Consider the following 26548-nt stretch of genomic DNA (forward strand, 5'->3'; position numbering starts at 1 on the left):
AATTGATTTGTCTAAGGAATAGTCCTAGGATCCTAGCAAACTCAAGATGGTTGTGATGGGGTGGGAACTATGAACACAGCCAGAACCATGAACAGAATAACATTTTTGCAGAGCCTTTACTTCATAGAAATTGAAGAGAAGAGATATCAAATTTGAAAAGTGAGATAGTGCCCATTCTTATGAAAGTCCAGATGGAGAGCACAATGTAAAACTTAAATCACTATGTAGAGGATGGCTAACTAGCTACTATCCTGTTATACTAGTTTGATATGACAATAGTGTTCTAATAAATGTCTCAGAAATACTGACTCTGACATGGAATAATGAAAATGAAGAGGAAAGACAACACAATACTGTGGGAATAAAAATACACTTGAAGGCAGAAGATTCTCAAAACCACAAGATATTCCATAAGCTTATATTTCTTACGTTCTTCTTCCTAGCTGTGTGATCTTGGGTAGGGTTCTCAACTTTCCTTGGTCTCAGTTTCTGCATCTAATAAGTAGAACATATAATAAGTAACACACATATTCCCACTACATTCACAAGATTCTCCAATTTTTCATGTTTCCTACTTTTTTTGAGACTTTTATTAGATTCAAATGAGATATTATATGTGATGTGCTTTGTGACCATTGAGAGTTTATAGGTACTGCTTTTTATGATTATTCTGTGGAATTAAGTGACCTTCTTTACCTCACTAACTCCTGAAGCTTATCTAGGAATGTCAGCTGGATTAGAGGTCTAACCTGTCCTTGTTCCTAAATCCCACCTCATAATCATACCTTTCTCTATACTCTCTCTATCTAAACTTTGCCAGCAATGTATAGTTATTCCTCTACCACATACTCTCTTTACGAGGACCTCCTTCATACCTGAACTGTAGTGAGGTTTGGCCAGGCACTGTGCTCTATGAGTGAAGCAGAATTGCAGTAGCTCAAAGGAAACATGAGATGCTCAAATCTAGAGATATATCCATCCCAAAAGTTCATGGGGACTGTTTCTGACATCCTCTGGTAGAGCCTTCTGAGCTGACATTGGTCTGATCAGCAAAAGTCAGACACATTGTACCTTAATTCCAGTCTAATTTTTGTCCTAGAGGATTTCATTCTCTTCCTGAACAAAAGACAACCACCATATTTATAAGAGAAACGTATTCTCATAATTTAAGGGCAAATCCAAAAAAGATCACAGATTTAACATTTACATAGCTAGTGAAACTATCATCTGGTATTAAAATACTATTTCTTAAAAATCTTAAGGGACTCAGTGATGTGGAGAACTTGGAGTCATAAATCTGGGGTTCACATCTCAGATCTTTCACTCAGTACCTTGTTACTTTGGACAAGTCATTTAGCCTTTCTAAGGCTCAGTTTCCTCCTCTGTAAATGTTAGATGACTGAGGGAGATAACCTTGAAGGTCTTTATCAGCTCTAGATGTATGAGCTCACATCTAGTAAAATGTAAGCTGTTTCAGGTTGGAGATTGTCATTTATGTCTTTAGAAACCCAAGTGCCTAGCATAATGCTTTTTATATAGCAGTTATTTAATAAATACTTGATTGACTGAATTGAATTGGATTGGGTATTAATAGGTTCCAGGCCTACTCTCCTCAAGGCATCTTTCAAGTTTCACTTAAGAACTACAAAAATCTAACACACTTCCAACATGATATGTTAGCATACGTAGCCAAGATTGGCATACTACTCTCCAGATTCTTCCCAAAGATTTCTTCTTTTTACCAACCCATTTGGCAGGTTTCATATTAGTCCTGCTCCATCACCACCCCATCAATGAGATACTTTAATACAGGTCTGAACCCAGGACATAGGGATGCCCCCACCTTGTGATCTTCACTCTATGAACGTTTCTCCCTTCTCAAGAAAGATCTACTAGAGGACAAGGAATAGATTGACACCAAAAATATGTCTGACCCCTATCCCCAAAAGTACCCAAAGAAACTCTACTTAATAAAATCTTTCTTTCGAGCTGGGGGTTCTGAGAGCAATGTTTTTGTGATTATGGAAGAATAGAGGTCCAAGTCAAATTTCCTATGCCCTCCATATTATCTCTCACCAAACCACACGGCAGAGAACAAGGATGGGTGTCCAAGGGATTCAAAAGAAAGTGATTACTCGAAAATTCAGATTCCCCCCTGCCCCCGGAATCCATGTGGCTCTTACTAGGTGACCACATAGGAGGGTATATGAACAAAAAAATGGAAAATAAAATTGTTAAATGCTTATTATGTGCAAAGCACATAGAAATGCAAATGCAAATGGAAGAACCTTTTAACACTCTTTCCACTCCAGAGCCCTCCACAATTCCCTTCCCACATGAATTCACCTGATAAATCGTCCATAAATGGCTGTATTAAGCAGACAACACATCCTCTGAGGCCCTGCCCCCCTCAGAGACTCCCATTCCAGAAACCTGAAATCTCTAGAGACCTAGAGGCTCCATCCAGGCTTGCCCACTCAGAGGTATAAGGCATAGGCAGAGTAGACCTATTGGCTGAATGCATGGTTGGATAAGACTGAAGAGAAGCATTGGACTATTATGTGAAATCTGAGGTTAGTTACATTCTGGATGGATCTCACTAACTATGTCTTCATTTTTCCAGAATGGTAGAGTTAGATAATTGACATCTATGGAAAATACCCCAATTACACTGGATCTGCCTATGCCTTCCCTGTTCAGTATCTTGTTTAGTAGCCTCTCTAACAAGAACTGCTCATAAGCAATGAATCTGAATCAGATATTCTCCTCATTCCCTTGGCCTTGTACTTGATGAAGGCCTTTGTGAGATTGAGAACAGATAGAAAAGAGCAACTAGATAAATTCTAGTGTAGTCTTTTTAATCTCATCAACTCCTTTAGTAGTCTGGTGAAAGCTGTGGAAACCTTCATTGTTTTTAAAGGCATAAAATCAAATACGTATGATTACAAAGAAAACAAGTAGTATTGAAATGAAAAGTTATTTTTCCTATCCAAATTCATAGATCTCCTGACATGTATGCACAGAATCGTGGGTTCAGTATATCCCAGATTAAGAACGCTTTGTCTAGATAATACAATGTATTCCATGGAATCAAAAGTGGGCTACAAATAACGGCCCTCACAAAATCCACAGACTACTCTTAGCAGAAACATGGTCTCATATTCTGGAATAACCATTCTGGTGGGCAGACTGTGAGTCTTATGAAGTCAATCAGTTGAGGCAGCAGGTAGTGAACAGGTGTACGAGGGTGCAGGGATGGGGAGGGAACAAATGTTCCTCACAGGATTCTTTCAGGCCAGCTAAACAATTTGGAATTAACTAAAAACTATATGGGCCATCTCAGTCTTCTTGGTCCTTATCTTAGAATTATAGAACATTAGAGCTCAACATGGATCTAGGGCTCATCTTGTTCTCATTTCACAGAAGGGGAAACCCAGGATCGAAGACAATTGGTCTACTCAAGGTTATAAGGTCAATAAGTACTTGATCTAAAAGTGCTCAACAATTGGAAGTCCAGGGAATTTTCCACAGCACCTCCCATGAATACCCAAATCATTGCTTCTAAACCTTTGGGAGTTATTACTAAAGCTTCCACATCACAGATTCTTCAAGAAAAAGGCAGTACTTCAGGGAAAATGTGCGGATCCATGTGTACAAGTATGTTTTGGTGAAGGAGTATATTCAATTAATATTGTTTCAAGATGCCATATGTCCCAAAAGAGTGATTGATAGAATTGTAGGTTATTAGAAATAGAACATACCTTAAAGATATAGTCCAATTTATTCACTTTATGAATAAAGAAACAGAGGACCATAGACTTAAGGTAAATAAATTATTATCACACTTTGACGCAGTGGGACAGAGAATAGCTTCACAGTTCAGACACAGGGGAAAGGTCTGACTGGTTTCTATATCAGTCTTTAAGTGCTCCTTGAGACTTGTTTTTGCTTAGGATAAGACAATGATGCTCAGCTCCTTTAAGATCTTTTACTTCTAAATCTTGATCTTTTTTTCTTAAAGTTTCATGGATTCAACAATTCTTTCTGTGCACATAAGTCCCCAATCCACCTACCCACTCTTCCTCTCTGTCCTGAATTCTCCTGAACTACATATTTGCCAGCTGGACATTTCCATCTCAATATAAGTTAGGCATCTCAAAATTCAAAATACCCCAAACAAACCTCATTATCTTTTCTTCTAAACCCATTAAATCTCCTAACTTCCCCATTCCTGGAAATAACACAACTATTATTCCAAGTATCTAGGAATCATCTTCAATACATCCCTCTGCCTCATCCCTATATTTTTAAGCTATTATCAAATCCTATCTGTTCCACCTCCTCAACAGTTCCTCTATCTGTCATTTCATCTCCACTCACATCACAACTACATCAATTCAGGCCCTTATCATTCTTTCATGGACAACTGCAATATCCACCAATCTTTCTCCTTACATTTAGACTCTCTTCTCTCAAATCAATTTTTGAAACATATGTCAAATTGACCCTCCTGATGAAGAGGTCAACTATGCCATTCTCAAGTTTCAACGACTTCTTTTTGCATGCAGGACAAAATATAAACTCCTCTGTTTGATATTTAAAGTCTTTTATAATCTGATTTCTGGCTATAATCTTTTCAGGCATATTACAAATTACTTCTCACAATTCACAACTTTGGACATTTTCTCTGGCTGTCCCCCAGGTCTGGAATACTCTCCTTCTTCATCTCCACCTCTTGATTTGTCTGGCTTCCTTTAAATCTCAGCTAAATTTCTGCCTTCTACAGGAAGTCTTTTCCAATTCTCCTTTATGCTAGTATCTTCCCTCAGTTGATTATCTTCAATTTATTCAGTATATATCTTGTTTGTGCATAGCTGTTTACAAGTTGTCTCTTCAATTAGACTGCAAGCTCCTTGTCAGAAGACTCACTCTTACCTTTCTTTGTATACCCAGCACTTGGTACAGTGCTTGGCACATATTCGGTGTTAGCAAATGCTTTTTGGCTGGGTGCCTGCCTCTCCCATTCTGCACTCCAGCCAAACTGTCCTACCTGCTATTCCTCAAACAATAAATTCAATCTCTTGCTTCCTTATCTTTGCATGGGCTATTCCCCATTTCTAGAATATCTCCATCCTAACCTCCGCCTCTTGGAATCCACAGTGCAGTACTGTGTACCACCAGTGTACCAGTACCACCAGTAGCTGCACTCTAGTACCTTTCTTCAAAATAAGATGCCTCCCTTCCTACAAATCATTAATGCCTTCTCTCTCCACACCTATTTGTATTTATTTTGCATATATTCTGTATTTACTTATCAGTGAATGTGTTTTATTCTCCCAGTAGAGTATATATTCTTTAAGGGAAAGAACCAGGTCTCACTTTTTCGTTTGTGTCCATAACATTTAGCACAGTTGCTGGGTCACTATAAGCATTTAGCACAATGTTTGTCAATTGAGCAAAATTCAAAGGTTTTTCCCTCCTTACTTCCATTTTGGCTCTATCATTTCCCATTTTCTGCAGCTCTGGGCACTTGATACCTTCCTTAATCTTCTTCAGTTTGTTCTCTTTCCATTCTTTTCTGTCTTGATGGTCTGTGGAACTGTTGGTGAGAACCATGAAGGAAGTATCTCTTGTTGCACCCAAAACACACACACACACACACACACACACATATGTGTGTGTGTGTGTGTGTGTATGTATCTATGTATGTATGTGTACATAGTGTGTATAAGTATGTGTGAAGTCTTTCAAATAGGCTACTTCTCATAGATCTGTTACCTAGTGTAACATGTCTTCCTCTAAACTATTGAAATCTTTTCCTCCCTACCTTTGAAGAAGTATGAGGACAAAAGGTGGGAATTACATGCTTCATTCCCAGTCCTCCTCTCTGTTTCTCATTTTCTGCCTTTCTGTGACTAAAGGGGTATAATGTGTTGAGCCCAGCTAGTGTTATATAAGCTACAAAGGGAGGGTAGCTGTGGAAGAAGATGTGAATGCTTCCAAAATAGTAATTGACAAGACCAAAGCTGGAAGATGAACAAATTTAGCAAGGTACTTTCATGACTAATTTCTCATTATATCCTTAAAATAGGTAGGGCAGTCATGATAAAACCTATTTTACAGGTGAGAAAGGTAAGGACCCAAGGGGTTACATGAGATAACTAGATGGCATAGTGGATAGAGTACGAATCCAGGCACAGACATTCACTGTGTGACTCTGGGAAAGTCATTTAACATCTTATCCCAAATTTTCTTTTCTGTAAAATGAAGATATTGATAGCACTAACTTCATATGGTTGTGATGAGGATCAAAGCAAATGAGTTCATAAATATGCATGGTAGCCATTTATTATTGTTATTATTATAACTATTAGTATTTGTCATGAAGAAATAGGGAGGGGGAACTGGCATTAGATAAACTATTTGACACATGCAAAAATATTCTACATGACTCAATTCACAATAACTTCTCAATTTTGGGCATTGGAATCTCCTTGGAGAGGCAAATTTCCTAAAAGTGAATTATCCATATTTATCTCTCTTCATTCTCCCATCCCCACTGCATTCATGTCTTCATTCATGGTTTTCTCTTCAAGAAAGAGGGAGAACAGTAAGGGAAGGAAGTGGCAAACTCTCCATCTACTTCTCCACCTTTATAGTAATCACTAATACCAACTTCCAACTATATCACCAACCAATTATGACCATTCTGAGAAAGTGTGGGGTGGAGAAATGTTTGAAATTGGGGGGTTAAGAAAACATTTAAATCATACAAAAGTTTGGATTCCAAGGCTAAATCTGAATCAAAATTAAGACTTGAATGGATTTGAAGCCATTTCTAAATTCAGACTTGGTGATTGGAATAGAGAGAAGAGACAAATCAAATAATAAAACCTTCCCCTTCTGAGGGACTGAATCTCCTTTTCTCTAGAAAGTGTCTTGATTTAACTATTACTGGGATAGAGTCCTAGGTTCAGTTCTAGAGGAAAGCCATGGCAGCATATTTGGAGAACCATTGGTCAGAAGGAGTGGGAGGAGTAATATGGATTGATGAAGATGAGGGGAGAGAGCAGGGCACATGGAAGGAATTGCCTGGCCAAAGGCACAGTAGTAGGAACCAAAACATATGGAGGCTAGGGTCCCAAGAAATTATGGCATGAGGTCTTTGTTGACAGGAATGTGTCATTTTAACTCTCTGTATCTCCAAAAATTACACAGAGCTTTGCCCACAAGAGATGTATAAGGCATGTTTGCTAAATATTGTAAAAGAGGCAAAAGGGAAGGCTGGGGAAGTGTATTAGAGTCAAAATATGGAGGGACTTAAATACTGTTGGGGGTCACTGAAGGTTTATGAGCATGAGGGGTGATCTGTGATCCATGATCAAAGCAATGTTCAGTAAGATCATTCTGGGAGCATTTGCAGGATGAAAAGCATGAGGGGTTCTGAAACTTTTTGTAACATGGGCACTTTTGTGTCATTGGCAGTGTAATGAAGCCAGTAGATACTTTGTTAGAATTAAAAAAAAAGGTTTTTAAAGAATCGAATATAATTCAAATTCAGTCCCCTCCCCTACATTTAAAATCATCTTATATTTATATTTATGCCTCCCAGGCTCGTTGAACAAGATTATAATGGTAAAGGGCTTAGCACAGTGGCTGGCATATAATAAGCAGTATATAAATGTTTGCTATTATTATTATTCCACTTCATGTACTCTATAATATAGCTATGATAGTCTACTTTCATTTTCTAATACATCTCATATCTCCATTTTTTCATAGTCTCTCTCTGAAACCTGTAATGTTTTCTTTCTTTGTTTGTAGCACTTATAATCTTTGGTTTTTTTTTAAAGACAGTTCAAATACCAACTTCTGCAGGTCTTTTCATCCCTAAGCTGTTGGAACCTTCCTATCTAAGGAGATCTTCCAAATACATGGTGTATATCCTACATGTACATACCAATTTAGAAATTGTCCCCCCCCCCCATTAGAATGTATTCTTCTTGGGGTCAGGGAGTGCTTTTGCTTTTTCATTACCGTACATTCGTACTTCCATTTTACATGCATACTTCCATTTTACATGCACACTGCTTATCAAGGTGCATAGCACATAATTGGTATTTAATAAATGCTTGTTAACTGACTGCCTGACATGCATCATCCTCACAGGATGGAGATGGGATCCATACCCTAAAAACCTGCCTTGAATACCTGTCAGATAGCTCTCACTCTAAAATTTATTGAAATTTATTTTGAATCTTTTTTTATTCCTATCCTAGGAGAGCTGTCAAGGAAATGAGTAACTCCATAATAACTACAATAATATCATTACTGGATGGCTGTTCACCAGGATGGTAAGACCACTTCCTAAAACCTAAGATTTAGCATCTTAGACCTGAAGAAAATGTCTACAATTATGTCTGCATTCCTGATAAAAAATGTTTTTGTCTGAATCTATGTGTACAGTCAGAGGAGGTATCATCTTTTGAGAGATCTTTTCTGTCTTTCAGTGATGTTGCTTTCCCAATCTCATGAGAACATCTCCTTCTTCCAACCATCTGCTTTCCTGCTGATTGGCATTCCAGGTCTGGAAGCTATGCATGGATGGATCTCCATCCCCTTCTGTTCCATGTACACTCTGGCTCTCATGGGCAACTGCCTGATCCTGCTAGCTGTGAGGAAGACTCCCACTCTGCACCAGCCCATGTATTACTTCCTTTCCATGCTGTCACTCACTGACTTGGGACTCACTTTGTGCACTCTTCCTACCACTATGGCTGTGCTCTGGTTTGACTATCGCTGCATAATGTTTGATGCCTGCTTGGTCCAGATGTTTTTCCTCCATTCCTTTTCTGTTGTGGAGTCTTCAGTGCTTCTGGCAATGTCCTTTGATCGCTTCGTGGCCATCTCTAATCCCCTGCGCTATCCATCTGTCCTTACCAACAGTGTCATTGGCAGAATTGGAATAGCTATTGTGACCCGTGCCACTGTTTCTCTCTTTCCTGTGCCTTTCCTGCTGAAGAGGCTGAACTTCTGCCCTGAGAAAATCCAACTTTCCCACTCATTCTGCTTCCATGCTGACATGATGAAGAGGGCCTGTGCTGACATCACTGTCAACATACTATATGGGCTTTATGTGGTTCTTTCCACAGGATTTGTGGATTCCTTGCTAATTGTTTTCTCCTATGGACTCATCTTGTACACGGTGATGGGGTTAGCATCTCCTCAAGAACGAATCAGGGCTCTCAACACCTGTGTCTCCCATATTCTAGCTGTTCTGGTCTTCTATATCCCTGGTATTGGCTTGTCCATTATCCACCGCTTTGGTAGGCATGCACCCCCAATTGTGAATACCCTTGTTGCCTATGTCTATTTGATTGTACCCCCTGTGCTCAACCCCATCATCTACAGTGTCAAGTCCAAGCATATTCGGGAGGCACTCATCAGGATGTTAAAGAGGAAGGATCAGGATTGATTTTTTCCTGGGAGTAATCACAACTTTCCAAGACCTTTCTGGAGGGTGGTGGATATGAACTGTCAGCACCACGTACAGAGTAACTCTTTTGTAAAGCCTTTAAGAGCCTTGAATAGAGGACAAGGGAAGGAGAAAGGAAGGAAAGGGTCACAAATTTGAGAGGTAAGCCATAATCTCCATCCTCAAGGAGCTCCAGTAGGCTGGACTAGATATTTTAGTCCCTTCTAATTTTAAATCTGTGAGTCTGATCCCAGTGTGAGAGGAGTCAAATAAGTGATTCATTTCGTAGGTAAAGACTCCAGCACTGAAAAATGTGTTCCCATTATCACGGAAGAGACAAACTATGGTTCAGTGGATAAAACTATAGCCTCAAAGCAGAAGACTTAACTTTAAATTTTGAATCTGGCACTTTTTTTAAAGATATGTGACTTTAGTTAGACCAGCTAACCTCCCTTAGCCTCAGTTTTCATCATCAGTAGTATAGAGTTAATAAGACCATTTAGTCAGAATAGATCATACCAGTCTTGTCCTCCACTGCCCCCCGCAAAAGACTCCAGTTTTTTATATAGTCTATATTTTTCTCACAAGGCTCTTATCAGAGTTGAATGAGGTCATGTTCAGGATGTACTTTAGATCAATGTAGAGTTTATAAATATGTTCTAACATAATTAATCTGATTAACCAAGTGACCAGCAAGGGCTGCCATCAATTAAGGACGGTTTTTTCAATCCAATTATTCTGTTCAGTCTGACACTCCTACTCTCTCACTTAGGATGCCCTACTTCTTGTTCATCCTGATGCTTATTAAAATCCCTTCCCTATGAGTTATGTGTGATGATAATCTTTCAGTGTTCAATCATATCTGTGTCTGATATGGGACTTCTGAAATCTATATGTGCTATATATTTGTATTTCTTCAGTGTAACTAGCTTGGATTGGTATCCCATAGGACACCTAACACTGTATTATATTCAAAGCATTGCCTTATGCATTTATAATTATCATTTATAATACTAAATGATAAGTTAATGTGTATGATGATGGAAATGGTTATAGCAATGAGAATTTGAGCAATCCGGTACTTTTAAAAAATAGTAGACATGGAATTAGAGGATTAGGCCTCAAGTCTTTGACCACCACTTGCAAGGCAATCTTGAGGAAACTATTTACTTTCTATGAATATTCAATTTCAGTTATGTCCTGTGTCAGATGGAGATGTGCCAGCTGCACAGGATTGTAGGGATGATCAAATGAGTATGGAAGTAAGAGGACTTTTTATTTCCAAATGCTATGTCATTGCAACATACAACTTGGTGGCAGAGAAGAGATTAATGATTTTAATTCATTGATTTATTTTTACTTGAATTTGGTTGTTACCATAGCCGAGATATAGGCAACATTGCAACTTATTCTTTAGATAACGCTTACTATAACTAAATTTGTTACATACCATTAATTACATTTTTCTTATTTAGAAAATTTTCCAATGATTTCAATATTGATAAAATAAACTACAATTATTTATTTGAACTCTTTTCATAAAGGTTTATATTTTTCTGCTCTTCAATACTCGCCAGTTCAAAGCATTAGTTTGTTTTAAAGTGTGCATCCCTTTAAATTTTATGTCACTGTTTTTTCAATATTTCAAAGCATTCAATAGCATACATATGTGAGTGATCACTTCAATAGATCAAGTTATAATCTCAACATCCCAAATACATCACTCAACACACTGGAGGTGATATAATTAAATCTTTTAACATTTTGGACATACCAATGAAACACCTTGACTATCCAACTATTATCCCTTGCTTTTATCATGTGGCAAACTGCTTCTGATCTAATATTTCCCTTCAAATTTTTATGTCAATTTAGGGGCACAAGTAGACACAGAATTTTTGACAAAGTATAGCATTAATTTTTTGCTTAAAAAGCCCTATGAAGCCTAGGCATAAAAGATTACTTGGATATTATATTTAAAAATATCTTTCAAAATGCAAAACTAACATTTTACACAATAGAAAACAGTAAAAATGTTACCTATGAATATGGGAACAAATCCTTGTCTGTAGTGAATAATACTTTCAGAAGTTGTAAAGATAGCAATAAGACAAAAGAAATAAATCAAAGGCAGAAAGAAAGGCAAAGTGGAGATAAAACTGCCCCTCTCACTGATAGCATATCTAATGTTTTACTTAGGAAATCCTATATGATATGCAAAGAAAATATTTGAGAAAATTACTAGCTTCAGTAAAGTAGATTACAAAAATCTCTATAAAAATTAATTGGATTACCACACAGCAATAAAGAAGCCATACACTGTTCATATGTACCTTTCTCTTATTAAACCACAGGTTTCAGTAGGCAGGAGTAATGAAGGCAGGGGCAGCTAGAGTGCTGGGACTAAAGTCAGAAAGACTCAGATTCTTGAGTTTAAATCTGCCCTCAGACACTTACTAGCTGTGTGAGTCTGGGCAAGTCACTTAATCCTGCTTGCCTCAGTTCCTCATCTGTAAAATAGGACGGAGAAGGAAATGGCAAACCACTCCAGTATTTTTGACCAGAAAACCCCAAATGGGGTCATGAGGAGTCTGACAAGACTGAAACAATTGAACCACAACAACAATAATAATGAAGGCATTCTATATTTATTGTCCCAAACTTTATAATTTTAGCAACATTTTCTGAGTTTCTTTTTGTGGTCAACTATATTCCAACCAGAATCACCAGGCTATAGTAGTGGTTTATAAATTTACATGTTTTTGGATGCTTTTAAGAACAGAATCTTAGGATTTCTACTGTGGTCTTAGAGTTGTTATGTACTATAGATATAATTTAGAATCTTTCCTATAATGTTCCCATCAAGCAGTCAGCTAGCTTTGGTGAGCTTCAATGAAGGAACCCCCTTCCTCTCCAAACACCTTGTTCCATTTTTGCGTAGTTCTAATTTAGTAACCTTTTACTTATATTGAGTATAATTATTTTTCTTTGTAGCTTTCTCCCCTCTAGTGCCAAGCAACACAAGTCCAAGCCATTTTCTTCTTGAAAGTCATTCCATTACTTGAAATTCACTTGTTTCCTCTAAGTCATCTCAAAACCAAAAATCCCTTGTACATACATCCTAGATAGCTCTTTGGAAAAAGAGAGTATACTTCTATATTGTCTGTCAGGTTAAAAAAAATTGCTGCCTTTGTACATGTCATCAGAGAGTCACCAATCCCTTTAACACAAAGCCCCTCTATGCCTGTGACTATTACTGGACTTTTTCCTGGTAACATCTAAGGGGCTACATCATCAGCCCTTGGAGCAAAAGAAACTCCTTCCTGCTCAGAAGGTCTAGTTCTGCCCTATATAGAAAAAAAAGTTTCATAATTATTTTATAGCTCCAAATTTTCAATTATCCTCTCTTTAGTTCTGTGTATTGTAAGATTCTTCCCAAACTCTTCAGACATATTTTCTTCTTCATTTTCTCTTTGTAATTCTTCTCCTTCTTGGTAGGACTTGAAAGGTATCATGACATAGTAGGTAACTTCCTAGATTTAATATCAGGATGCCTTAATTAAAATCTCACCTTATACATTCTCTACCAGTGCAGTCATGGAGAAATCATCTAAATTCTCTGAGCCTCAGTTCTCTCCTCTGTAAAATGGGGGTAATGTTACCTGAGACTTTCACAGTCCTATCATGAGGAAAATGTTTTTAGATACCTTAAAGTGCTATGTGATTGTGAGTTGTTATTCTTTCCAGGACTGTTTCAATCTCCTGAAAACATGGAAGCTAGAGAAGCAGTCCGTTTGCTTTCTTTTTCAACAGAGGGAAGTATCTATACTTTGTTAATACATAGTTATGACTTATAACTAGTGGAAACGCAATCAAGGTACTCTTTACATTTCACTGCAGAATTTCCCTTACCTTTCATGTTTGCTCCTATAGCTGCTTAGCATGAAGTATGAGGGCAGTGCATTTTTCCCAGCAGGAAGGAGATACTGAAGGATCAGGGCATGCTACCCACAATGAAGGAATTCTGAGAACCCTTGAATTCTGAGGAGAGGAGAAAGGCCCTGGAATGCAGATTCATACCAGCAGTGAACTAATTACAAGTGAAAATCATTACTATTCCTAATTGAATACAATATACAATTGGAGGAACTTTATCAGAACCACTGTTCCACTTAAGGTGGTATCTGCCAGGACAGAATTTGGATATTTCCCTGACTTTGCCTGATTTACTGCTCCTGGAGAGTGGTCAATTTATCCACTTTTACTCTTCCCTCCTCCCCTGTCTCATAGCTGCCTGACACCCTCAGAAGCCTTCTTTTTTCTTCCTAATTCTGGTTTATTTTCTCTATGTACATTTTTTAGCATTTATATTTTTTATTTGCCAGATAAAGTTTGGGAGATTCTGGGAGTCGTGCTTAGAACTGAGTTGTGAATTAGCAAGACCTTTGATAAAAGGATGAGTTCCAATCTTGGCTTGTTTTACCAGAATATATAGAGTCAGAGTGAGTTGTTTAGGTAGTACAGGGCCGAAATGAAAAGAAAAATGCTTCTTCAGCAGTCCTAGGAAATGGTTTATGTTTTAATGATTTAGCTTCTAGCAAAGTACCATGATAGTGATGTTATAAACAACTGAATCCTATTTTAAGTCTTTTGTCAATAAGTACTAATGAAAACTTTTTGTACTGAACATATCTTTTTGTGTAAAGGAAATTAGTAGCTGTCCCATAGCTGGTTTAAGTTATGCTTCAATAATCTTTCTATTCTACCATTTGTTGGTATCCTAGACACGAACCAAAATGTAATATTTAAGTATTTTCCAAAGGGTTCTGGGAGAACGGTACAATTAGACAGAGTATGAGAAAAGGAACTTGATTTCTCTTCTCAGTAAACAAGGTCCCTTAAGACTAGAGTATGTGTACAGGTCCAAAGATCCAAAGCACAAATGCCCTTTAGCGGAGAGGGATATGGTGCAATGCCACCACTCTCTTTGGGTCCCAAAGTCGTTTTGTTTTGTTTTGTTTATCTTTTTAGACTATGATCATATGGGTGGAGGGAATAAGTATTTATCAAACACCTATGATGTGACAGGCACTATGCTAAGTACTTTACAAATATTATCTCATTTGATCCTCACAACCACCCTATGAGGCAAGTGCATCATTATCCCCATTTTATAGTTGAAAAAATGGAAACAAACAAAGGGTAAGTGACTTGTCCAAGGTCACAAAGCTGGTACTTGTCTGAGGCTGGATTTAAACTCAGAACTTCCTGACTCCAGTTCAGTACTCTACCCTCCCAGTCTCACACGTTTGTATCTTAACAGTCATCCTGGACTCCTCACTATCTCTCACTGACTATATCTAATCTGTTGCCAAGGCCTGTGGATTTCACCTTTTTAGCATCTCTCAAGTATGTCCTCTTCTCTCCTCTAACACTGCCACACTCTAGTGCAGGCCTTTATCACTTTACTACTGGATTATTGCAATAACCTGCTAGTAAGTCTGCCTGGCTCAAGTCTCTCAATGCCTGGCACATAGAAGGCACTACATAATTGTTTATTAATTGATTATTTACTGTGCCACCAGGTGCCTCATCAGCTGGAGAAAAAATCATACCTACCTATCTGGCAGTTGTTGGTCAAAAGGCTTTTTTATGGCATGTGTCCTAGTTTTCAAAGATAAAAATAAGGAACTATATGGAACATTCACTAGTTTTGTTCAAAGAAAAGATTAAACCTATGGATATTATTCATTTTGGAGGATAATGGTCTATGTCCTGATGTTTGTTCCTTGGGCAAAAAAAAATCTCACTAGAGAGGAAATATATTTTCACCATGCCTTTGTGGAAAGGAACAAACAGGACAATGTAAAGCAACAAACAACCAGATAAAGAAAAGTCAAGAAAGATCACTACCACCACCACCACCACCACCACCACCCGTGCAAGTATGTTATAAATGATATGACTCAGGCAATGGTAGTTGCTTTTCTAAAAGAGTTTTAAAATAATGCGAATAATACCAAGGGAACTTAATATGCTCTAGGAACAGAGATGATACTTTTAATAATTTCATGTCCTTTATGGATACTATCTCAGTAAAGACTCAAAGGTTTAGGGATCAGTCAATAAGTCAGTATTTATTAAAGACCTCCCGATTTACCAGGGCCTATGCTAGATGTACAAATATTAAGTTCCTTCATTCTCTTAGAAGATCTTGTGATAAACTGCCTGTTTGCCTTGAATGTGTCATGTCTCTGGGGTCTCTTGAACAAGGATTTTCCTATTTCTATCAGGCTTCCTGCCTTTCCTCATGCAGCATCCTCAACTTCCTTTTCATATGAAAACAAAAATGAAATAGTAATCACCTCCAAAATGCTTATCTTCTACGGAAGGGACTAATATATGCAGGATATAAACATATAAATATAATCAAGTATATGAAATCAACCATCCAGCATTTATTCAGTGCTATGTATCAGACATGATGATAAGTTCTGAAAGACAAAGAAGAAACAAAGAGTTCTTGCCCTCAAGGAGATTACAGGCTAATGAGGGAAATGACATTTACACATGTAGGTACATATAAGACACAGGCAAAGTAGATACAAGGCAGCGTTCAAGGGTAAGATTCTAGAAGTTAGTGGTATTGGGAAAGCACTGTTAGAGAAGTTGAGCTGAGTTTTGAAGGAAGCCATTGTAACAACAATGTTGCTAGCAGCTGCTGCTGAGGTATAATGCCCAACAAGACCAGAAACAAGAGCTGCAGCACAGGTTCTTCGATCTGCTTTTCTAATGAAAGCAACCTTAAGGGGTTAACAATCTCACTTTAACCAAGCATACACTTAGTTCAGGGGGAAAAGCCAGCACCTTGAACTTCAGAGCAAATACAAATAGAAATTACAGACAGAGACAATATAAATGGATCAACATTTCTGTCTAACCAAATCACAATATACATAGTTAACAGAGAAGCATCAACATCTCGGTTTTCCAAAGCCGGAGGCTCCAGTGGCTACCCAGAATCTCCACATCAACACTCTTTCAGTGAGTGAGAACCCCCAAACAAAATGATAACCTCTGAGTTTACATACCCCGTTCAGGGCCTAAAGACTTCACATCTCATCAGTAAAAGGGTGTGGGCCTGGGGCTTAGCACCTAGTAAGACTTAATCAAAGGGACTTGATTACTTTAACATTCTCAAAGAGAAAACAGTAAAAAAAAAAAAGTCCCACCTTAATTACCCATACAACCATGGATTCTAACAGGCAGATATGGAAAGGGAGAAAATTCTAGTAATGGGAAATAGTACAAAGGCATTGAAAGGAGAGAGAGCATTTGGGGTGAGTTACAGTAGGTAGGACCCGTATGGCTGAACAGTAGATTACAATGAAGAAATTAATGTATAACAACACTTGAAAGATAGAAAGGATGTAGAAGTTTTATTTGATCATAGAGGTAATAGAAAGCCAAAGAAATTTATTGAGCATGAAGCAAGTTGACATGATCAATATGGGCATATTGGGGAAATCACTATGTCAGCTATGGAGAGGATAGATTAGAGCACAGGGAAGCCTGAGTCAGGAAAGTAAATTAGAAGGGCTGTTGCAATAATCCAGGAGAGAGGTGATGAGACCTGGAACTACAGTGATTGTTGTGTGAGGGGAGAGAAGGGCATGTATACAAGATATTTCAGAGATAGAAATGACCAAGGTGTATACAAAACAAATTCAGAGTAATTGGGGTTGGGGTGAGGTATTATCAGCTAGTGAGGATTTAGGAAAGCTGATAGCTTATTTGGAGGAAAATAAGGATTCTGTGAGGTAGAGATAAAGGAATGCATGATATGGATGGGGAACAGCCAATGCAAAGACATGAAGGTAAAACAAATTATATCCTGAGTGAAGTTCAGCAAGGATACTCATTTGGCTATACTGAAGGCTGTGAAGGGGAGTGCTTGTTGTGTTCCCAGTTAGACTGTGAGCTCATAAGACAGAGGAGGTTCTGGCTTTTGCCTTTCTTTGTAGCCATGGTGCTTAACCCAGCACCTGTTACATACTTTGACCTTAATAAATGCTTAATGACTGACTGAAACTTGGAAAATCAGGAAAGGTAGGTTGGAGTCAGGTTTTCGATATCTTTAAATGCAAATTAGAAGAATTTATACTTGAATCTAGAGGTAACACAAAGGCAGTCAAGTTTATTGAGCAGGAGAATAACATGGTCTTATCTATGCTTTAGGAAAAGAAGCCAAGTGGAGGATGGATCAGAGAATATAGATCCTTGAGTCAGGGAGATCACTTAGAAGCCTATTACAATAGTATAAGGAAAGGAATAGTTGGAAGATATTATGAAGGTAAGTATCAACAGTATTTAGCAACTGATTGGACATGCAGAGTTAGGGAAAGTGAGGAAATAAACGAGGTCTTTTTTTGGAGTTAGAACATAAAAGCCTCCTTTAATAGAGGAAATGAGAAATTGTCTAGGAATCAAGAGACCCAGGCTCTGCTCTTAGTTTATTTGTTGACTTCCTCTGTGACTTGTCATTATTGTTGTTCAGTTATTTCAGTCATGTCTAGCTCTTTGTGACCCTATTTGAGGTTTTCTTGACAAGGATACTGGAGTGGTTTGCCACTTCCTTCTCCAGTTCATTTTACAAATGAGGAAACTGAGGCAATAAGGTTAAGTTACTTGCCCAGGGTCACACAGCTAATGTGTCTAAATCAAGATTTGAACTCATTTCTTCCTATCTCCAGGCCCAGCACTCTATCCGCTGCACCACCTAGCTGCCTTTCCTCTGTGACTTAGGGCAAGTCAATCAACCTTAAAGGACATTAGTTCATTCCTTAGCCATAAAATGGGGATAACAACCTTCATCTCCATTGATTTATGGGCTTATATGAGACTCTAATAAAAAATGCAAGAGAAAACTCTTTGGAATGAATCCAACATTCTAAAAAAAGGAAGAATTTATAATTTTTTTTTTCAACTTGGTATCTTGGGGCTTGTTTTATATAATGATTCCCTAGGCAGCAAATTAGTCTGATGGAACTTAGTGGCCCTGGGGAAGGGCCTAAAAGAGAGACATTAGAAATACCCCATGACCTTCAGTCAGTCAGTATGAGTGGTGTGTTCATGCCATTTTATTTTCCTGGTGACCAAGCTCTCTACACTTAGTTTTAGGTTCTAGGCAAGGCCCATGGAGACTGTGGGCGGTGGCAAAGGTGGTCAACCTCAATATACCATACCAATGTAAGTTACTCTAGATAGCATTGTCATTAATTACATAAGAAATAAGGATTGTAAGTGACATAGGTAGGGCCACATAGCCTAAAATTCCACAGGGAAAAATTGAGCTAACAATGAAAAATACTGATCAAGAATGAAATGTTAATGTTATAAATGCAGCTATTCTAGAGAAGATAAAAGAAGAGAGCTCCTTAAAAAAAAGATTGAGGTAAGTGTACATGGACATCATCAATATATTTAACTTTTTAAAACATATGTATAGGGAATGAAAACAAGATCGAGAAAAGGAGAATGAGTACAAAGGAGGGATCTGTCCTGTGAATGAGTACAAAGGAGGGATCTGTCCTGTGACAAATAGAGTCAGGGGCAGTTTGCCCCTGCAATAAACTAAAGATAGCAACAAAACTTAAGGACAACAAAGCAAGGAGTATGAGAGTAGGGATAAGCTTGGCATAGAGGGATGAAAATAATGGCCAAAGAAGAACTGCTCATAATTATTGAGTTTCTGTTTTATCCCACAAGAAAATTTGTTTTTGGACTGGGAAGTATAAATCAAAAATGTTTAATGAATGCCTGAAAATCAAGATAAATGAGGTGATGGTAAAAAGAGATAACAAATGCCTTCAAAGAATTCAAGTCGTCAGACCCAGGTCTACTACATTCCAGTATACTTGAATTGTAGTACACTTGAATGACCAATGTGTTTTCTGGGCAGCTGTAAGGGATTATTTTTAAATCATAGAGAAAAGGAGAGGTGGCAAAGGACCTGAGGCAAGCAAAATATATTCATATTTCAAGAAAGGGAAGAGGGATTTTACAAACTATACACAATCAAACTTGAACAGGCTCCAGGCTCAATTCCAGAAAATATTATTTAGAGGGTCTATTTATGAACATTTGAAAATCAAATTTGTGATCAGGGAAAGCTACTGTGATTTCATTAAGAATTAGCCATTTCAGTCAAGACTTTTTAATTTAGATTAATAGATTAAAAAACTGTACTGTGTACTTGGATTTCAGAAAAGCATTTGACAAGTTTTCATTCTGTCTTTGAGGGTAAGATGGGAACATGTGGGCAAGATGGTTATCTTGTGCAATGTATTTTAGAATGAAAAGGACGAGCTGAAATCAAGAGTAGTTGTGTGAATGGATTGCTATCAATTTTGAGGGATATTTTTAATGGAATGTGCAACGTACGTGTTCTTGGCCCTATGCTATTCAACATTTTTATCAGTAATGTGAGTGTCAGTATACACATATATGTTCATGTATGTTCATATATGTGAATATAACATTTACATATATCTGTGTATGTATACTCATATGTGTGGCATGTATGTCACACCTATAAAACTTGCAAAAAAGGTGGAAGAGATATTTAATCTGTTAGTTGATAGTATCAAGATCCAAGAAAGACATCAGCAAGCTAAATTGAGGGGCCAGAGCCAACAAGATGAAACTTTACAAGAATATATGTAACATTCTTCACATGGGTTCCAAAAGTCAACTGCATATTTAGAAGATGTGAGAGGAGTGTTTTGTTGGTAAACAGCTATTTGGGAGGAAAATACCTTGGGATTTTAATGGATGGCAACATCAGGATCAGGTAGCCCGATGGCACAGTAGATAGAGGGCCTGGCCTAGAGTCAGGAACACTCATCTTCCCGAGTTCAAATCTGTCCTCAAACACTTACTAACTGTGTAACCTTGGACAAGTCATTTAACTGTTCCTCAGTTTCTTAATGTGTGAAATTAGCTGGAGAAGAAAATGGCAAAACACTCCAGTATCTTAGGCAAGAAAACCCCAAATGCAGTCATCAAGAGCTGGACATGACTGAAAAATGATTAAAAATTGGACTGAAATTTCAGGATCAGGTTAGTTCAAAATGATTACCAAATAATCTAAGAGCATTGCAGGCATTTTAATTTAATTTTTAACTTAATTTAATTAAGGTATAATTTCCAGAACAAAGGAAGTGATAGTCCTAGTATGTTCTGCATGGTCAGATCATTTCTAGAAAATTAGGTTCAGTCCTTAGTGTGTCATTTTAGGAAAGACATTGTCAAGAGAAAGAGTATCTAGAGCCAAGGTTCTTTACCTGGGGTCCATGGACATCAAAGGGGTCAGTGGATAGATTTCAGGGGATCTGTGAACTTGGAACTTTAAAATTTTTGACACATGTTTTTTAAACAGTTGGTTTCCCTGTGTAATCCTGTGTATTTTGTTTTATGTACTTAAAAACATGAATTTGAGGAGTCCACAGGCTTCCCCATATTGCCAAAAGGGTCCATCAGACACACAGACACACACACAAACACACACACACACATACACACACACACACACACACACACGCAAACATGTTAAGAATCCCCAATCTAGAGGATGTTGACCAGGATGGGAAGAGATTAGAGACTATGGCATATAGGATTAGTTGAATAATCTAGTGGTGTTTGAACTAGAGAAGAGAAGACAATGGTGGCGTGAAAGCTTTCCTCCATTATGTGATGTGTTGTCTGTGAATAAGTCTCCAGATGTAAGAAATAGAAGTAGTTGGGAGTTGTTGTTCAATCATGTCCAACTCTTCATAACTCCATTTGAGGTTTTCTTGGCAGAGATACAGATTGGACATTTCCTTTTCTAATTCATTTTACAGATGAGGAACCAAGGCAAATAATTATTAAGTGACTTGCCCAGGGTCATACAGCTAGTCAGTATGTGAGGCTGGATTTGAACTCAGGTCTTCCTGACTCCAGGCCTGGCACTCTATCCACTGCACCATATGACTTAAGGAAATATTGCCTAAAAGTTAGTTCTTTCCAAAAGGGAAATAGGTTGCCCTGGGAGATAATATATTTTATTCTATTGGGGCTATTCAAAGTGGAGGCTCTAGGGTTAAGAATAGAATGTTATTTTGTTCATACAGGGACTGCATCAGATTATTCTCTTTAGGTTCATTCCACCTCCCAGGTTCTGAGTCACAGAATGTCAGATCTGGAAAGGAGTTGAAAATTATGAAGGAATACTAGCCCTTAAAGCAAAGGTTATTAATGCAAGGTCATGATTTTTTAAATGATACTTGTACAGTAATATAAATAGTTTCTCTGTAATCTGCTATATTTTATCTTATGCATGTAATGCAATTGTTGTAAGAAGGGACCTGCAGACTTCAAAAGATTGCATGAAAAAAAAATAAGAATCCCTATTAAAAAAAGACCTTAAAATATATAAAATTAGAACCAGAAAGTACCTTAGAACCAGAGAATGTCAAGGCTTTAAGAAACCAATAATAAAAACATAGACTATTAGAGCAGTTGGGGTTACAGAAGATTTGGGAAGAAATTTAAAACAAATAAGAAAATCTCATCAGTAGTAAGGAGTGCAAGTTTGAACCTCTTGAAAGGCCTCCCTAAATGAAAGAATCCCACCTATTCTATGCTTAAACACTTTAAAATTTTTATCAATAATGCACTCATAATTGGCTTAAGAGTGGAAAGCTATTGGATAACTGACTACAAGACTGAGAACAGGAGTGGAATTTGGGAAGGGCAAAGTTCCTGTCACAGTAACAGCCTTCAGTGCTTGGGTAGTAGAAATATAGGTAAATAGTTACTCTTTTATCGTGGTTCCCCCAGCCACGGAGTAAACTAGTTAACAATCAAAGAATGATAGAGAAAGAAGGAAAAGGAGAAGAAAGAAAGGAAGAGTTGAAAATGAAAGAGAACAGAGACTAAAGAAGAAAACGAAGAGAGAATAAGAGACAGAAGAGAACAAACATAAAATTGAAGAAAGAGAAAAGTAGAGAGATGTCTCTTCTAATTCTTCTATTCCTATTCCTACATCCAAACCCCAGTTTCTCGTTATGACTCACACAGCACTCTTGATGAATGCTTATGGGCTTCAAGTGAGACTGAAAAGGTCTATTGGTGATAAAGGGGGAATATTCTCCATCTGAGAGAGGAAGGACCAAAACTAGCTTTGCAGTCACTAACCTTGGGTTCCTCTAGACATATCCCTTCTGAGGTTATGAGATAATTGGCCATTGACAAAATGGAATGAGAAAAAAGTAGAAGCTAAGACAAGTCAGAGAATTTGTTTATGTGCTAAAATACATAGATTAGGAAAAACTAGTCAAGCATACTGAAAACATATATTCCAAAGAATGGACATCTACATAGGAACTGCACAAAAGATGGACCCTGAAAAGCCAGAAGCTTTAAAGACACTCTCCTAGTTATAGTGCTTCTATCCTGACCCCCTAGGGCAGGCACTGACAATTTAGGAGATAAAGAAGTCCCAGGTAAAGGCTGCTGACAAAGAAGTCCAAGAAAATATTACTGCTATCAGTAAAGATGGAGGGGTGAGATGGAAATCCAAGTGGTTACGAAGATGCTCATAGAAAAAAAGATTTATTCATGCCCTTGGGAAGAAATCAGTGTGGTGGAAGCTCAAATAAATTAGATTTTTCCTTCATCTGTCACATTTTTCATCAATTACACTGAATCTCCAGGGAGTCTTCAAGTCCTCTTTTTTAAAGGAGCTACAGAGATCATCTGACCTCCCCTCTGCCTCTATAAATAGACCAAACATCTATTACATTAAAGGCACTGTGCTAAACACTGTGGATACAAACATAAGCAAGCCAAATAGTACCTACCCTCAAGGAGTTTTACATTCTAATGAGGGAAGATAGCATTTGTATGGGGTACTAGAATTGAGAGGTTAGGTGGAAAGGATGTGGAATTTGGCAAGTGAGGAGAAGTAGATAGTGTTTGCAGTGAGTCAAGGCACAACGTAAGTGCACTTGACTGGAGGACAATGCAACAGGTAAGGAGAGACTATCTCAGATGATCTAGAAACATGGCAGTTGAGGTGGAGGTGGAGCATCTCTGTCTCCTGTTTTGAAAAATCCTTAGGGATGTTGCATCCAATGCTCTTTCCTTCCCCTGTTTAATTCAAGAGTTTGAACAAATTAAGTGATTATTAAAAAAGAAAAAAACTAAGTGCTTACATTGTGTAAATCCCTATAGCTGTCACTGACAATATAAAGATAAATAAAATATGACCCATGACTTCATAGTCTATACTCTAGTGCAAACTGAACATGATAGATCCTTGAGAGGAATACAAACCAAGGGATATTTGAGGTCCAAGGAAGAAGAAAAAGATCATTTCAGGAAGTGTTCATGGAGGACACAGCATTGGGTTATATCTGCAAAACTGGATAGAATTATAACATGTTACTGTAAGTAAAAGTTGTTGTCATCAGCAAATTCCTCCTTTACTATGAATAGTATTCTCTACGTAAATGTTTCCTTAAAACATCTATTGTTTTTATGTGCTTCCTTAGAAAGACCCTCCCTAGAATGTTCCTCTTTAGAATTGTTTAGAATGTTCATTTCAGTTTTTTTTAATATATAATATTGTTATTTGGAATACTCTATTATAATGTGCTTGCTCCCTCTTAGAATGTTCTTTGTTAGAAAGTTCTAATTTAGAATGTTGATATTTAGACTGTTCTCTCTTAGAATTTTCTTTGTTAGAATGTTCTTCAACACAAACTTCATTGGTTCTTTTCTCAGACCCCACCCTTCTCATCTAAAATTTCCTCCTGTACCCACCTCTCCTCCCCTTGTGTTCCCAGCAGAAGGAAAGCCTAAAACCAGACCACAGTGAGGAACGGTATGTGTATATAGGCAAAGAAATGAGAAATTGGGTGCTCAAATGACACAGAAACTACAAAATGCCTTTCCAAGGATAAATCATTCCCTATTCCACCCCTAACTCAATGCATCACTTTTCCATTGTCCCCTGGAATCTCCCAACTCCATCAGAATGAAAGCACTTCCACTCATTCCTACTATGAAAATACCAAACTGAGTCTTTGAGAGCATAGAATGAGGTTTGAGAAAGTAAGAGACTCTCAGGATAAGTGGATCCTTAGGATAACTCCCTGTAGCTGAGTGTTAGGACATCAGAAGTCTAACTAATCCTTCCATAGCCAGTGATTTATCATATTTCTATCAACATCCACAAAATGTTTTTACTTTTTATTTATGCTTACTTAACAGTACAGTGTGAGTGTTTTCTTTTCTTTTAAAAAAATAATATTTTTACTTACAGTTCAAATTCTGTCCCTCCCTCCCTCCCCTCTCTGAGACTAGTAAGCAGATGTAAGTCATACATGTGCAATTATGTATAACATTTCCATTAGTCATTTTGTACAAGATGACTCAAATAAAAGACAAAAAAATGAAGAAAAGAAATTTAAAAATAGCATGTTTCCATCTGTATTCAATTAATATCAGTTCTTTTTCTGGAAGTAAATAGTATGTTTTATCATTATTCCCTTAGGGTTGTCTTAGATCATTATATTGCTAAGAATAGCTAAGTCATTCACAGTTCTTCATCAAACAATGTTGCTATTACTATGTACAATATTGTGCTGGTTCTGTTCACTATGCATCAGTTTGTGAAAGTCTTTCCAGGTTTTTTTTAAATGAACCTGCTTGTCATTTCTTATAGCACAATAATATTCCATTACAATCATATACCACAGCTTGTTTAGCCATTCCCCAATTGATGGGCATCCCTTTAATTTCTAATTCTTAGCCACCACAAAAAAGGGCTGCTGTCAATATTTTTGTAGAAATAAGTCCTTTTCCCTTTTTGTACATGTCTTTAGCATATAGACCTAGCAGTGGCCTTGCTAGATCAAAAAGAATGCACAGTTTTATAGACCTTTTGGCATAATTCCAAATTGCTCTCCAGAAAGGTTAGATCAGTTCATAATTCCACTAACAATCCATTAACATCCCAGTTTTACACATCCCCTCCAACATTCAACATTTTCCTTTTTTGGCATATTAGCCACTCTGATAGGTGTGAGATTGTACTTCAGAATTGTTTTGACTTGCAGTTCTCTGATCAACAGTGATTTAGAGCATTTTATATGACTATAGATAGCTTTAATTTCTTTATCTGAAAACTGCCTGTTCATATCATTTGACCATTCATTAACTGGGGAATGACTTTTATTTTTACAAGTTTGACTCAGTTCTCTCTATATTTTAGAAATAAGGCCTTTATTGGAGATATTTGTTACATATTTTTTGCATTTTTCTGCTTTCCTTATAATTTTAGTTACATTGATTTTGTTTGTGCAAAATGTTTTTAATTTTACGTTATCAAAATTATCTGTTTTACATTTTATAACACTTTCTATATCTTCTTTGGTCCTAAATTTTTCCCTTATCCATAAATACAACAAATAAATTATTCCATGCTCTCTTAATTTGCTAATTGTAAGTATGAGTCTTTTTGACACCATTTAACCATACTGGGCCTCATCTGTTTTTGATGTACTCCTCAAAGACCCTGTTGGGACAGAAGTTGATTTGTTCTATAATACTGTTAGACTAAAGGGAAAAGCATTTTGGACAGGTTTCAAGCCTATAGAAGTGTGAGGCATAATGTAAAGAGCCATGGAGGTGAAGTTGGAGCAGGTGGGTTCTTTCCTCAGCTCTAGTACCTGTATGACCTTGGAAAAGTCACCTAACCTCTCCGTGCTTCAGTTCCTTATCTCTAAAACAGGTGAATTGGCCTACATGGCCTCTCAGGTCCTTTCCACATCTAAATGTAGGATCCTAAGATCACTGTGCCTCTATTTTCTTGTACATAATATGAGGAGATTATACTAAGTACTGTCTAAGAACCCTGCTAGTTTTAGATCCTATAATCTATGAAATATCTATAATTGTTATTTTTAGGTATTGCTAATTTGTTTTCTATTCAAAGGGACAAAGACCAGGCCCTGCCTATATGCC

General features: G+C 37.4%; 1 protein-coding gene across 1 annotated transcript; it reads left to right on the forward strand.

The window, feature by feature from the left end:
* The first annotated feature begins 8512 nt into the window (after window positions 1–8512).
* LOC118836627 (olfactory receptor 51G2-like) lies at window positions 8513–9475 on the forward strand. The gene has a single exon (XM_036743866.1). It carries the CDS (start codon window positions 8513–8515, stop codon window positions 9473–9475), a length of 963 nt encoding a protein of 320 aa, XP_036599761.1.
* The last annotated feature ends 17073 nt before the right edge of the window (window positions 9476–26548 follow it).

Source organism: Trichosurus vulpecula, chromosome 2 (assembly GCF_011100635.1).
Source record: "Trichosurus vulpecula isolate mTriVul1 chromosome 2, mTriVul1.pri, whole genome shotgun sequence".
Taxonomy (NCBI): Eukaryota; Metazoa; Chordata; class Mammalia; order Diprotodontia; family Phalangeridae; genus Trichosurus; species Trichosurus vulpecula.